This window comes from Danio aesculapii, chromosome 3 (assembly GCF_903798145.1).
Source record: "Danio aesculapii chromosome 3, fDanAes4.1, whole genome shotgun sequence".
Classification (NCBI taxonomy): Eukaryota; Metazoa; Chordata; class Actinopteri; order Cypriniformes; family Danionidae; genus Danio; species Danio aesculapii.
Genome location: NC_079437.1, coordinates 11,951,444 through 11,966,531, shown reverse-complemented (window position 1 = coordinate 11,966,531; position 15,088 = coordinate 11,951,444). Strand labels below are relative to the sequence as shown.

Below are 15,088 nucleotides of genomic sequence, written 5' to 3'. Positions count from 1 at the left end.
TATCTTTATTTCATTTTTAAATGTTACATTTAATTAGTAATGTAATGCTTCAAAACAAAATCTACATAAAACTAAAAAGTAGAAGTCTTTTTTGCTTGTATTGTAATGTACATCCGAGTGAATGGCTTTTTGAATGAGAACAAATGTAGGGCTGGATTTGATTTTGTTCACAAATAGAGATAAAAAAATTTAAGATGGTTTGCCATTGGTGGATCTCATGTGATTGACAGGCTGACCACGCCCCTACAACAGAAAAAAAATGATCAGAAAAGAGACTACTTTGAAGGGGACGGAAGATTTTTTATTTTTTATTAAAGACAGACTGAAGGAAATTAAAACCCATTATACGCACATGTGTAAACCATTCATAATAAATATTGCATTATAAAAAACAACAACATTTTGTTAATAATTTCATTGTGACTTAACTGTAATGCATTTTAATGTATTTAAGTTCTCAGATTAATATTTGATTTTATTTCAGCTTTATTTTAGTTTTGCACTGTATAATTTTTACTTAGTAATTATAATTTCACTGAAAAAAAAAAACTAAAGCTCTGGGTGTGTGTTGACGCTTGCCATTTCTCCGCTGCCGTGTTTTGCAGATGGTTGTGAACAGGACAATCCCAATCACAAAAGCTGATCCAGGAACAGTGTATAGTAACCAATCCGATCGAGATGCTGTAAACACAACACACACAAATGAAAAACTGATCCAGTGTCTGATTTATGATGACGTGATGCCGCACACAAAGCATACCTGTGTTATTTGAATTGGTTTTGACAGGTCTGAGATCAGGGTTGCTGGAAGACATACCTGTTGACAAGTTTTAATTATCTTTCTACAGAAATTAGCATTCAGTTCAATCTTATATGTCACATAACAAAACATCATGCGTATTGTTAGACAATTTATTTATAGTATTTTTTGTCTCATAATTTTGTCATGTAATATATAAGCAATAGCTATCAGTCAAATAACAAGAGTCGTTTACTTCATTTCTGAATGAATCAGTTGTCTGAATTAATCGATTGAATATTTGACTCATTCATTAGCCACCTACTGGTAGATTAAGTTTATAGGCTATTCTTTAATGCACATAACTCCATTTTATAATAGAAATAACATATAAGTAATATCCATCAGTCAAATAGTAAGTTTATACAACAGCTGAGTAAATAAATAGCTGAAGTTTTGTGTCTCTGTTAAATAAACAGGAGTTTTGCTTCTGAATGAAGCCGTGTTTTGAACGAGTCAATGATTCAGTGAGCCGTGATTTGAATCATTCAATTATCTACTCATAAAGAGTCGTTTACTTCATTTCTGAATGAATCATCCATTTGAACAAATCAATTGAACATTTGACTCATTCATTAGACATTTACTGCCACCTACTGGCAGATTTAGTTCATAGTTTAATTCACATAACTCCATTTTATAATATAAATAATATATAAGTAACAGCCCTCAGTCAAATAACAAGTTTATACAACAGTTAAGTAAATAAATAGTAGAGGTGTTGTGTCTCCATTCAATAAAGACATGTTTTGCTTCTGAATGAAGCTGCGTCTTAAACAAATCAATAATTCTGTGGTCTGTGATTTGAATCATTCAATTATCTACTCATAAAAAGAGTCGTTTACTTCATGTTTGAATGAATCATCCATTTGAACAAATCAATTGATCCTTTGACTCATTCATTAGACATTTACTGCCACCTTCTAGCAGATTTAGCTTATAACTTAATTTACATAACTCCATTTTAAAATGAAAATCATTTAAAAGTAGTAGCTATCAATCAAATAACAAGTTTATACAACAGTTATGTAAATAAAAAGTAGAGAGGTGTTTTGCTTCAGTATGAAGCCGCGTTTTGAACAAATCGATGATTCAGTGACCCGTGATTTGAATCATTCAATTACATACTGATAAAAAGAGTCATTTACTTAATTTCTAAATGAATCATCCATTTGAACGAATCAATTGAACATTTGATTCATTCATTACACATTTACTGCCACCTACTAGCAGACTTAGTTCATAGCTTAATTCACATAACTCCATTTTATAATATAAACAATATATAAGTAATATCTCTCAGTCAAATAACAAGTTTATACAACAGTTAAATAAATAAATAGTAGACGTGCTGTGTCTCTGTTTAATAAAGAGGTGTTTTGCTTCGGAATGAAGCTGCATTTTGAAGGGACTGTCCTGATTCATGATTTGAATCATCTAATGAGTCAATCATATAAAGAATCATTTACCTCATTTTCAAATGAATCAGCCGTTTGAATGAAACAATTGAATATTTGAGCACACTGAATTTTGAAGACATTCTTTTGTGGACCGTAAAAGATATTTGGGTCACACTTTACAATAAGGTTCATATTAGTCAATTACTAACATTAATAATGAACATTCCATGAACAGTAGAGCATTTATTATATAGTTCAACATTTACAAATGTATTATTAAAATCCACAGCGAGTTAAAATGAACTCAAAATGAACAACTGTATTTTCATTAATTAATGTTAAAAAAGATGAATAAATGCTGTAATGTTCTTTTTTCCCTTGTTAAATACATGAACTAGCATTTACTAATGGAATCATATTATAAAGTGTACTGATATTTTGATTCTTGGTAGCTAAACTGTTTAAAGCTGCACTAAACTATATTAATCATAACGTAACTACACTAAAATAAACATACGAGAGCTGTCACTCTGAATTTAAAGGGTCCATATTGATATTTCAAAGGTACACATTAGTACCTAAACAATTTCAAGAGGTATACATTTGGATACTAATATGGTCCTCTGAAGTACCAATATAACCCTATGTATGTACCCTTTTGAAGAGGTACTGCCACATTTTATTTGTTTAAATTTTCCTAGCTATTTTTGTTTTTTGACTAGGGCGCAGTGGGTAGCAATGTTGCCTCACAGCAAGAAGGTCGCTGGTTTGAGCCAGTTAGCATTTCTGTGTGGAGTTTGCATGTTCTCCCTGTGTTGGCGTGGGTTTCCTCCGGGTGCTCCGGTTTCCCCCACAAGTCCAAAGACATGTGAATTGGGAAGGCTAAATTGTCCATAGTGTATGTGTGTGAATGAGTGTGTGTGGATGTTTCCCAGTGATGGGTTGCAGTTGGAAGGGCATCCACTGTATAAAAAACGTATGCTGGATAAGTTGGCGGTTCATTCCGCCATGGCGACCCCAGATTAATAAAGAGACTAAGCCAAAAAGAGAATGAATGAATGAATTTGTTGACTACTGCATATGAATGTATGAGAATGTATGATATGTTTGTGTACTCACTATATTGCGAATATATGTGATGTAAATACAAGCTTTTATTTTGGATGCAATTAATCGCGATTAATCTTTTGTAAGTTTGTGTTTTGTAATTAGTTTTTTATTATAAAGCGATAAAAGAATAATTCCGATTAAATAAATAAATAAATCAGTACCAGATGATCACTGTTTAACCACCACAGCCTAAAACTACGGTTGCCAAGTGTACACGCACTCAAAACAATTTATTACAGGAATTACTTCAACTTGTTAACTAAAAGAACTGCAATAAATAACATTTTACAGTGTTAACCTCAAAACGCAGCCTTTTCTATTCTTCATATTCTTTTGTATTATTATTGAAGTGATCATTAAACAGAAAAAGGATGAATTTTTCACTTGCTAGACAAAACTTTCTTTTCAAAATCACCGTAATCTTATAGATTTGCTTGATTTCTGAGGCCCCCTCACACTTTCAGTCTTACTCTGTTTCTTTTCACATGCGATCCCAAGGGACAAGGCGTCTTTTTGTTTCTTAGCAGCTGCCACACGTTTCCTTTCTGCTATAACACACTTCCCAGAAACTAATATTTGCAAGTGTGTTTTTTTTTCTGAAGTGTTTCTTACACTGGAAAACTACCCAATACGCACCAAAAAAAACAACAACAACAATAAAGAACCAAATATGACATTATTACTTTTTTATTTTCACTATTTAAGTGTGATTATTAATTATTAACCCCCAAAAGGCACTATCTATGAATTATTATATACAAATTATCTTTACAAACAACTCTTAAACAGTTAGTCTTGATAAAAATTCAGCACTGTACTGAATGTGTTTTTTTTTTTACCTGTAGTAATGTTTTGGGTCGTCGTGTTCATCTTGAAGCATCAGAAAGCAAACCGTGATGCACTCTTAAAGATGGATGAGCAAGAACTGACAGAGGAGGTGAAAACAGATGTGGCGGAAGAGAAGGAGGGAGCGAGAAACGGAGAGAAAAACATCAAATGTGAAAAAGGAGAAGTGAGAGGGTAAACATGCCGTAAACATGAAGCTATAGCTCTGATATAACACGTGTGCACACATTTTCACTTATCTTTTCAGAACAATAAGATAATAACAATAAAGGCATTATAGAACTTTTTTCATGTAAAATAGTTGTTTAATTATTTTTACTAATTAAAAAATAAAGACTAAAGTGTAATGCATTCTAACAGTAGATCTTGTCAAGCTTATTTTGAAGAAAATATTTAGAGTCATATTTAACTGTCCTTTATATCATAACTATTTATTTACTTTAAATAATGTGTTAAATAATCCAAATCACTAGGTTTTTTTTACCCATTCATTGGCAATACATTTTCAAATATTTACATTTTAATAATATTATTATATATTAGAATTATTATAATATATTATACATTATAGTAATTATAATTAATTAATTATAAAGTATAACTTAAGTTATTAAAGTATCATTTGATGCAGACAGAAGAAGACGACATTTGACCAGTGACCTGTATACAGCACTCTAAATAATATAATAATGTAATAGTATAAATAACAGCTGATAATAATACTTAACACAAAATATTGATCTATTAAACAGCAATAACAATACAAATGAACAACTTGGTGAGGTCATCTGCACTTTTATTGTCTTTTTCTCTCTTCATCTCACATTTTCTTTATGCTCACATAAATATCATTAACACATCACAGCCAAAGAATGCACAATCACAAATGTGTCTTCCTAGTGAAGTCCACTCATCATCACCTTGTCAAAGTAATAACGTGGGTGACAAAACCAGTCCGATTTAAGTTTCACCCAAATTTCAAACTAATAAATAGGAATTAAATTATATTTTGCGCTCAGCACGCGCAGGCGCACTGTGAGATCACCGGGTAGTGCGCGCGTATCCACGAGCATCGCTTGAGCGCGCGCGAGCCCTGCTGGCAGTGCCACCGGAGCAGAGTGACGCTCACGGACTGCACCGGTTTGCAGAACATTCCCTCTGGTAAAGAGCACGAGCGGTCGGTCGAGCACTGTCCCTCTTTGACGTATCGCGGCCAGAAACGCACGCCCAGGTCTTTCCACATGGACAGCACCGGGCACCTGGTGTACGACCACATCCACCGACGCATCCTGCGCTCCGTCTTCGCCGCCACTTTGAGAGCAGTGAAATTCAGCTGCTGGAATTCACGGGGAATCGCTCCGCGTGCATCGGGGTCATCCTCACGGGGGATTTCAGAGCCGTTTCCTCGAGTCGGTGGACCGATAGACGAGAAAACGGGGTCAAAACTGCTGCCGAGCTTTCGCCGCAGCAGCCGGGGGGATAAATCCCGCTCTCCCGGTTGCAGCGCGGGGTCCGGGTCCTCGTGCAAGTCCGGTACCGGGAGGTGGTCGCTAGGCGACGGGCGCACGCGCAACTGTAGCTGAGCAATGACGAGGTGAAGGGTGACAGAAACACAAAACACGAGCACAGGAGACGCCTTCATTTCCATTCAAGACCAGAAAACTTAACCAAACGTCCGATTTTATCAAATATTTAGAAGTTTAAAGATCAAAACTTGATCTTCTATATACACATCAGTGTTTTGGAAACACTAATTTAGCTAATGAGCAACAAAACAGATCGGCAGGTAGTCTTCAATCCTCTCTGTTCCCCATAAATGACATTCACAGAGAGGTCATTAAGTATTTAAGAGAGGTTTTTAAATGGTTGATGTGTGGTTGCTCTTGATAACTGGAGCTCGTCTCCTGCTGAATGGGGCTTTAATCCGGACACCCCAAACGCGTCATGAGTTGCGCCGCTCGCCGGTGTCGCCCCGCGGGCTTCAGCTCAATGTGTCACCCGCTAAACTACAACATCCTGCCAAGGGTGAACTGAGAACACAGACGCCAAAATTAACTGAAAGTAAAGTTCAGAAGCCCTGCTTTAACTAGGCTATTATAGTACTTTGCACTTTTAAAGGGCTGTTCACACAAAAATAATTCTGTTAGCATTTACTCCACTTCCACTTGGTCAAAATCTGATTGAGTTCTTATCTTTTTCAAGAAGGTTGAACACAAGTAGCCAAAAGTAAATCTTGTCATAATTTACTCGCCTTGTAAACCTGTTTCAGTTTTTTTCTTCTGTTGAACACAAAGGAAGATAAGAGAGAGCGGGGCACAAAGTAACACTTTTTGGATTTGGCCAAATAATGAACAAAGTAATGGGGTTAGACAAACCATATTTTTTAACCAGCAACACACAAGCCTCTCCTACAAATGAGCACTTGAACTATGATCGCCGGACCATATGGTTTCTGTGTAGTATTACCAAAATTGCCAGGAGTAAAAATGTTACTATTTACCTCACCAGTGAGGCAAGTTGTAACAGACAGAGGGTTAGTTGTAACACATGCTTTAAAAGGCAGATTACACACAGTAATTTATTTCCTGTTTATTTTAAATAGTATATTTTCTCAGTGCTTCCTCAGCTCAATTTATTTTTTGTTCTACATAGCACCGTATGTTTATTTATTTATTTATTTATTTATTTATCTGTCCATGTGGAAAGTTTATATATTATAACACATTTGTATTTATTTGCATTATTATCCATTATTATACAATGCATTCATTTTTAGCAATAAAAAAAATTCTATTAACATTTTTTTTTCTATTAAAAACAGAACACATCATACTCAAAATTCAAAAATTATATTGTTAGTTTATAATTGGTGTCCAACAGTGTGTGACTTTAATTGTAACACCCTGTTACAACTAACCCTGCTGTGTCGTGTTTTCCTCAAAACTGGCCAGCAGTCTCTGTGTGTTTTTTACATCTTTCAAAATGGTTTCATCTTTCAGCCTAGAAGACGGTAATGACAACCATATAAGATTTTACATTCATACTTTCACAGATTTTTTTAAATAAAAAAATATTGAGTATAATAAAAAATACTTTTATGCTGCAAAAATGGTTTCTCCTGTGTTTCTCATCCAAATTTCGCCAAACTTTTTCAATAATTGGCTAGGAGACGTCTGCCGACACTGTGGTGAAAACCTCGGAAGCATGCCATGGTTAACCCTGAGCAAATACCTTAAAACTCCGTGTTACATTTAACCCTGTGTTACTTTGTGCTCGGCTTCCCTATAGGCTATTAAGGAGTATTGGAAAAAAGCCTTTGACTCAGTATTTTTGTTCTTATACTATGGATGTCAATGGCTGCTTTTTCCCAGCATTCTTCAAAATATCTTCCTTTGTGTTTAACAGAAGTAATTCATGAAAGTTTTGTGGCACTAAATGAAGTGTGCACTGTGCTATACTCTTTTTTGCTCATGTGACTACATTTTAACGAAGCGTGAATTAAACACATGCATTAAATACATGCAGTCACTGGACACTTTATTAGGTACACCTTACTAGTACCATGATGGACCCCCTTTTGCCTTCAGAACTGCCTTAATCCTTCATGGCATAGATTCAACAAGGTACCGGAAATATTCCTCAGAGATCTTGGTCCATATTGACATGATGGCATCACACAGTTGCTGCAGATTTGTCGGCTGCACATCCATGATGTGAATCTCCCCTTCCACCACATCCCAAAGGTGCTTTTTTGGATTGAAATCTGGTGACTGTGGAGGCCATTTGAGTACAGTTGTCATGTTCAAGAAACCAGTCTGAGATGATTCATGCTTTATGACATGGTGTGTTATCTTGCTTAAAGTAGCCATCAGAAGATGGGTACACTGTGGTCATAAAGGGATGGACATGGTCAGCAACAATACTCAGGTAGGCTGTGGCATTGACACAATGCTCAATTGGTACTAATGGGCACAAAGTGTGCCAAGAAAATATCCCCCACATACCATTACACCACCACCACCAGCATAAATATTTAATTCAAGGTAAGATGGATCCATGCTTTCATGATGTTGACGCCAAATTCTGACCCGACCATTCGAATGTCACAGCAGAAATCGAGACTCATCAGACCAGGAAAGTTTTTTCTAATCTATATTGTTGAGCCTGTGTGAATTGTAGCCTCAGTTTCCTGTACTTAGCTGACAGGAGTGGCACCCTGTGTGATCTTCTGCTGCTGTAGCTCATCTGCCTCAAGGTTGGATGTGTTGTGCGTTCTGCATACGTCGCTTTTAACGAGTGGTTATTTGAGTTACTTTTGCCTTTCTATCAGCTCGAACCAGTCTGGCCATTTTCCTCTGACCTCTGGCACCAACAAGGCATTTGCGCCCACAGAACTGCCGCTCACTGGATATTTTTTATTTTTCAAGCCATTCTCTGTAAACCCTAGAGATGGTTGTGCGTGAAAAGCAGTATATCATCAGTTTCTGAAATACTCAGACCAGCCTGTGTGGCACCAACAAACATGCCACGTTCAAAGTCACTTAAATCACCTTTCTTCTGCATTCTGATGCTCCGTTTGAACTGCAGCAGATCATCTTGACCATGTCTACATGCCTAAATGCATTGAGATGCTGCCATGTGATTGCCTGATTAGAAATTTGCGTTAACGAGTGTTCCAAGTACACAGTCAGTGTTATGTTCTGATTTGCATATTTTTCTGTGGTCTTTCACACTCAGTGGATTTACATAAGATCGAGGAAATAATCGAGTCTCACAGTATGTCATTTCCATCTAAATTATTACTCTATGTATATGCAGATTTTCATTATACGGCACTTTCATTAAAGGTTTTTTAGGTCAGAGGTGATGATATTGCACCTCATCCACTGAATAACCAACTTTTATTTGTGTTTGTGTGTGTGTGTAGACAGTACAAAAGGTTTGAATGTCGAGCGTCTACGTGACAGCAATTGTGATGCGCGGCCTTCAAGTTGACACTTTGTCACACATTGACTGAATGACGCATTTTATCACTTTAAATTAATCAATTAGCTCAGTGCTCAACCTCTGACCTATAACGAGCACCGAGTTTGTGCCTGGAGGATCTACGTCAGTGACACCCCCTAAAAACATCCGCAGCAAACACAGGCACAAACACGCAGCTCACCCACGCTGTTTAATAAATCTAATCATCAGGTCAAGCATGTCAGCGCAGCCGTCACTGAGGTGATGCTTGATCTTTCAGACACACCAACAACAACAACACACAAACACACATAAACAATGCTGAGGGAAGCTGCCTCTTAACCCTTTGTTCACACATTCCGACTGTCAAAATGTGTTTGTTTTTTACACTTATTTGGGATATTATTAGCGTCAGGGAGGACATGCTTAATAAAACTCTCAAAATTCATTAAATGAGGGTCGTTTTTAATTAAATGATGTCATCGCTAAAATGAATTCATTCATGTTTTTTCAATTTTATCTTCACGACAGGAGCTAAAATTAAAAAAGTAAAACAAATACTTAACAATTGGCTTCAGAGAGATTTGACCTGCCTTGGCAGAGTTCTCAAATTAAAAGCTGAAGGGTTGTCTCGTATTATTTATCCTTCTTTTTCCTTATTTTTATAAAGCAGTTCTTGAAAGCATTGTCAGGTATGGTATCACAGTGTGGTTCGGCAACCTATCTGTTCAGTGTAAATCTAAATTGATGCATCTCTTAAAGACAGCATGGAAAATTGTTGGATATGATGAATATTTTAATCCTCGAGTTTGTATGAGAATTGTGTCCTCAATCAGGTGAAAAGGATTGTAAACGATCCAACTCATTTTTTGTTTCCACATTACGAGCTGCTTCCCTCTGGTAGGAGATATAGAGTCTCAAAGTGTAGGTTAAACCGTTATAAGAAATCCTTTGTACCTGTATCAGTGGGTTTATTGAATAAGAGTCTATCTTAATTAGCATTATAAATTTGGTAACTGTTGTATTTTGTATTGTTTTTATTGCTTGTTTTTAGTGAATGTCTGCAGCAATGTGGCGATGCCCATAACAAATTTCCTGTCAAGGACAATAAAGTTTTACTACTACTTTACTACTACTACTACTACTATTTGTTCATGACAATACATGTAAAAAAAACCCACATCACATCACAACCACACCACATCTGAAGAAACACATTCTCTGTGGTACGAAAGCTGATGGTGGTGTTGACATGATTGTTTTTTTTTTTACGTCAATTACACTTTCAAAGTAAATTGGATTAAAAACGGTTAATTCCCCAGATTTGATTTGGTACTTTATCCCACATAATATTATAATTTTTTACATTTTTTATTTATAGTAGCAATAAATACAGTACAATAATTCCACTTAAGAGAGTGTACATTTTCCGTTGCTAAACATTTTTCTTTTTTACAAACTATAAAGTAACAAAACACAATAAAAACAAAATTATAGAAAAAAAAACATATGAAAACAACAGTAACAATAAAATGGTAACCTAATATCAATACTAAATATACAGTTGAAGTCAGAATTATTAGCCCCCTTTGAATTTTTTTTTTCTTTTTTAAATATTTTCCCAATGATGTTTAACAGAGCAAGGAAATTTTCACAGTATTTCTGATAATATTTTTTCTTCTGGAGAAAGTCTTATTTGTTTTATTTCGGCTAGAATAAAAGCAGTTTTTAATTTTTTAAAAACCATTTAACGGTCAATATTATTAGCCCCTTTAAGCTAAATTTTTTTTCAATAGTCTACAGAACAAACCATCATTATACAATAACTCGCCTAATTACCCTAATCTGCCTAGTTAACCTAATTAACCTAGTTAAGCCTTTAAATGTCACTTTAAGCTGTATAGAAGTGTCTTGAAAAATATCTAGTCAAATATTATTTACTATCATCATGGCAAAGATAAAATAAATCAGTTATTAGAAATGAGTTATTAAAACTATTATGTTTAGAAATGTGCTGTGTTAAACAGAAATTGGGAAAAAAATAAACAGGGGGGGCTAATAATTCTGACTTCAACTGTACATAGGTCAGAGAGGGTCAAATCTTTATTTATTCGCTCAACTTTGGGTTATTATCAGCTGTAAATTCCTAATCTAAAGAGAGAATTAAGAGGGGGAGTGCAATGGGTCGTAGATTGAAAAATGTTTGATCTGTGGATTGTAAAAATTTTTTATTTTTCTACGAAGATTGGGTGGAGTAATCTAATGTCCACTTGGACCAGATATTTCAAAACGCATTAATTTAAAGTCGAAGGGAGAATGTAATTTTCTCCATCACATAAATATTATATACTATTTCTAGCCATTCTTGGGTTGTTAGGGATTCAGGAAGTAACCAGTGTCTTGTAATTGCTTTTTTGGTTGCGATTATTAAAATATCAAGTATTTATTTATTAGATTGACCTATTTGGATATCAGAGCTTCCAAAATAAATAACCATGAATTGAAAGGATAGTGTAATATCCCACATAATATTTATAAAAAGATTGGAGGTCTCAAATTTTACTTAACTTGTAGTTTTTCTTCATTTAAACTCCTTATAAAACTCTCTAAATTTCATGAACAGGCTCTTTTGGCATGGAAATTATGTTTCGTTCACAATTTCTCCCTGCACAAAGTGAAGGCACAACGAAAGCATCTTAGTAAAGAATAAATCGATTTTATTATAAGAATTGGCATGAAAAAGATATTAATTATCTTTGTGATTTACTTGATCTAGTAGTTGTCTATTCATATGGTGATGTCATGGTTAAATATAATTTCCCTGTAATTCATAAAGAATTTCATACTGTTATTAAGGCCATACCTAATGGCCTTGCTCATTTAATGAAATGCCACTTGTCATTTGAAGTGATTGTTAAAAAAAGAACCAAAGTTTTAAATTGAAGACAAATGCATTTACGACCTAAAATGTAGTAATAAAAATGGAAGAAATGTGTTTCAGTCAAAGAAAAGAATCACTCCGAGGGGAACATTTCTGTGGAATTCTCTAATAGACAAAATTAATTGGAAAAAAGCTTGGCCTTTTCCTTTTCTGTGTGATATTTGTTACTTTTCTCATGACAAACATAACATAGAATTGATTGGCAATTTATTTATTTTATTGGGTAAATATTATATTCACAAATGTACATTTTCTTCATCATTACCCAAGTTGCAGAATTTTCTGTGTGACTTAAATTGTTTTATTACTATTTTACAAAAGGTTTACAGCAAAAAAAAACAGTGAAATTTTACTTTGTAAATGCTTTACTTGTAAATATAATTCAATTTGATAGTTTTGCCTCTGTACCCTGTTTTTTATTATCTTTATTATTTTTCTATTATTATTAATTTTCCTTGTTTATTATTGTTCTTGATGACATCCATTGTTATGGTTAATATGATTGTATTGTTAGAACACAATAAAAAAAGGCTTGTAAACAGTTTTTGAGATTTTATTGACTTGTAACTGTTGTCTTATAATAATGTCTTCTGAACAATACAGTAGGTGTAATTTGAATGTTTATGTTGTATTTTACTGTTCATTCATGTGTGTGTTTGTAATGAATAGGTATGAATACTGTAGTTTTCTGTAGGTCATTCATTTATTTTATTTAATCCGGGGTCGCCACAGCGGAATGAACTGCCAACTTATCCAGCATTACTTTTACACACTTTTTGCCCTTCCAGCTGCAACCCAGCACTGGGAAACACCCATACACACTCATTCACACACAAATACAGTCAATTTAGCTTACCCAATTTACCTATACCACATGTCTTTGGACTTGTGGGGGAAACCGGAGCATTCGGAGGAAACCCACGCCAACACGGGGAGAACATGCAAACTCCATACAGAAATGCCTACTGATCCAGCCAAGGCTCGAACCAGCGACCTTCTTGCTGTGAGGCGATTGTTCTACCCACTGCGCCACCATGACACCCTAGTTTTCTGTAGTCTGTTTAATAACTGAACTGCTCTCTTTTCACTTGTCATTCTTAAACAAAAGTCCAGATTGGGAAACCCAAACTCAAAGTTCGTAGAATAAAGTCAGAATTGCAAGATGTAAACGTGGATATTCTGATTCATTCATATTCTTTTCGGCTAAGACCCTTTATTAATCTGGGGTCACCACAGTGGAATGAACCGCCAACTTATCCAGCATATGTTTTATGTTTCACCTATAGTGCATGTCTTTGGGCTGTGGGGGAAACTGGAGCACCCGGAGGAATTGTTTTGCAATTGCCTCTTAATTGAGCTCTTCAAGCTTTATCTTTGCCATACTGAAGCTCCCCCATGCACTGATGATCAGGCTGAGGTAAATGTACTGCATCGTGTGCTCTAGGGCGGTGCCGCCTAGATGGAACTGGTGTCTGTTTCTGACATCGGGGCTTTTTCTGAAAGACCATAATGTTCGTCTTTTTGAGGTTTATTGCCAGGGCCCAGTTCTGGCAGTAGTTCTCCAGCAGGTCCAGATGCTGCTGTAGTCTCTGTAGTCCCACCAGATCATCCGCAAACAGAAAAAACTTGATGGTTCTGTCTTGTAGAGTGAGTCCGGGGGCAATCTCAAGGACACAAATGATAAATAATATTATGAAAACAAAATAAAAGTTATTAAAATTACGATTTTATCAATTAACTTGTTAAAGACAATAAGAACATTTACAAATCTTTTTGATTGATCAAACTTGCCTACTTTTTAGGCTCACTGAAGTTGGCTGAGCAGTGAGCAGGACATGGCAAAATCACATCCCTTCAATTAAAGAATACAGCAACATTTGACAAAAACATATTTCAAAACATTTATAATTCCACCTGCATGTGTGTAAAGGTTTAACCAATTATATTAAAACATCAGAATTTCATTATTTTAACATTATGTTCATAAAGGACTGATTCAATCTTGTGGGACAGTGATAATGACCCATTAGCCTGAGGTACATCAATGCATGCTTTCGATACCAGGTTTCAGTGAGAATACGGATGTTAGCATCAATTGGGTCTGTGCTTTTAGTACTAAAAATTGAAGAATGGAGACCCTGAATATTCCAACAACTTATATGAAACGAGTGCATGACTTTTTTGTGATATTTAAGATAAACCTATTTGGTAAGATAGAGAGAACAGCATGAGGAATTTATATTTGATAAATACATACATACACACATTATATCTTAGTAGACTGTATTTGTGTATATTCTTATCTGTGCCGGAGCTGTTGGCATGGTGTCTGCAGCATCTCTCTGATCTGGCTCAGTTCGCTGGCCGGGCTGGAGGTGCTGGCTAGTAGCTTCAGCATAGCTCTGTGATCTCTGCTGTGGGGGGTTTTGTTTGTGTGGGCTGGTTTTTGCATTCTTTCTTATGGGGGTTTGATGAGTGGATGTTAAGTTGACTGTAGGTTTACAGATGTGTAGGAAGTCATTTGTGTGTGTGTGTGTGGTGGACGACGTCTGTTTGATTGAGGTGAGGTTGGTTTTATATTTACAGATTTAACTCATTTAACTGTCTCCAAGTTGTTTACCACGCTATTTTGAATATTCAATCAGTATTAGCATGCAAGTATGACTTCAACATTAACACTATCTAACTGACTGTAAACATGGTTGTACTTTGATAGTCATTGGCTTCTGATATGATTTTCCTATTTAGAATTTGCAAAGAATACTTTTCTGAAATTATATTATTAAGCAGAATGTCTGAATATCCGAATATAAACGAACTTTACCTCTATGTCTGTTTGTCCAGGCCATGTCTCTCTTCACAGGGGCTGGAGGGGCATGATGTTTCTCTACATTAGACTAAAAAAACAACAACATTACAACTAATCTATCGAGCCAAAATACCTAAAAGCCACTGATTTATAAGTGACATAAACAATTTTGTGGAACGCGTGTTCTTTTTTAGAACGCGCATGTTCTTTTTTAGAAC

The 15,088-nt window shown here is 35.4% G+C and overlaps 1 protein-coding gene and 1 long non-coding RNA gene across 2 annotated transcripts; both read right to left on the bottom strand.

Moving 5' to 3' along the window:
• Nucleotides 1–585: 585 nt before the first annotated feature.
• Nucleotides 586–4,223, bottom strand: LOC130220181 (uncharacterized). Its single transcript, XR_008836146.1, has 3 exons — nucleotides 4,149–4,223; nucleotides 761–817; nucleotides 586–681 (listed from the first exon to the last, which is right to left on the bottom strand). It is a non-coding gene; the product is annotated as an uncharacterized LOC130220181 (long non-coding RNA).
• A 908-nt stretch (nucleotides 4,224–5,131) lies between these two features.
• nog5 (noggin 5) lies at nucleotides 5,132–5,803 on the bottom strand. The gene has a single exon (XM_056450114.1). It carries the CDS (start codon nucleotides 5,801–5,803, stop codon nucleotides 5,171–5,173), a length of 633 nt encoding a protein of 210 aa, XP_056306089.1. The 3' UTR covers nucleotides 5,132–5,170.
• Between the last annotated feature and the right edge of the window lie 9,285 nt (nucleotides 5,804–15,088).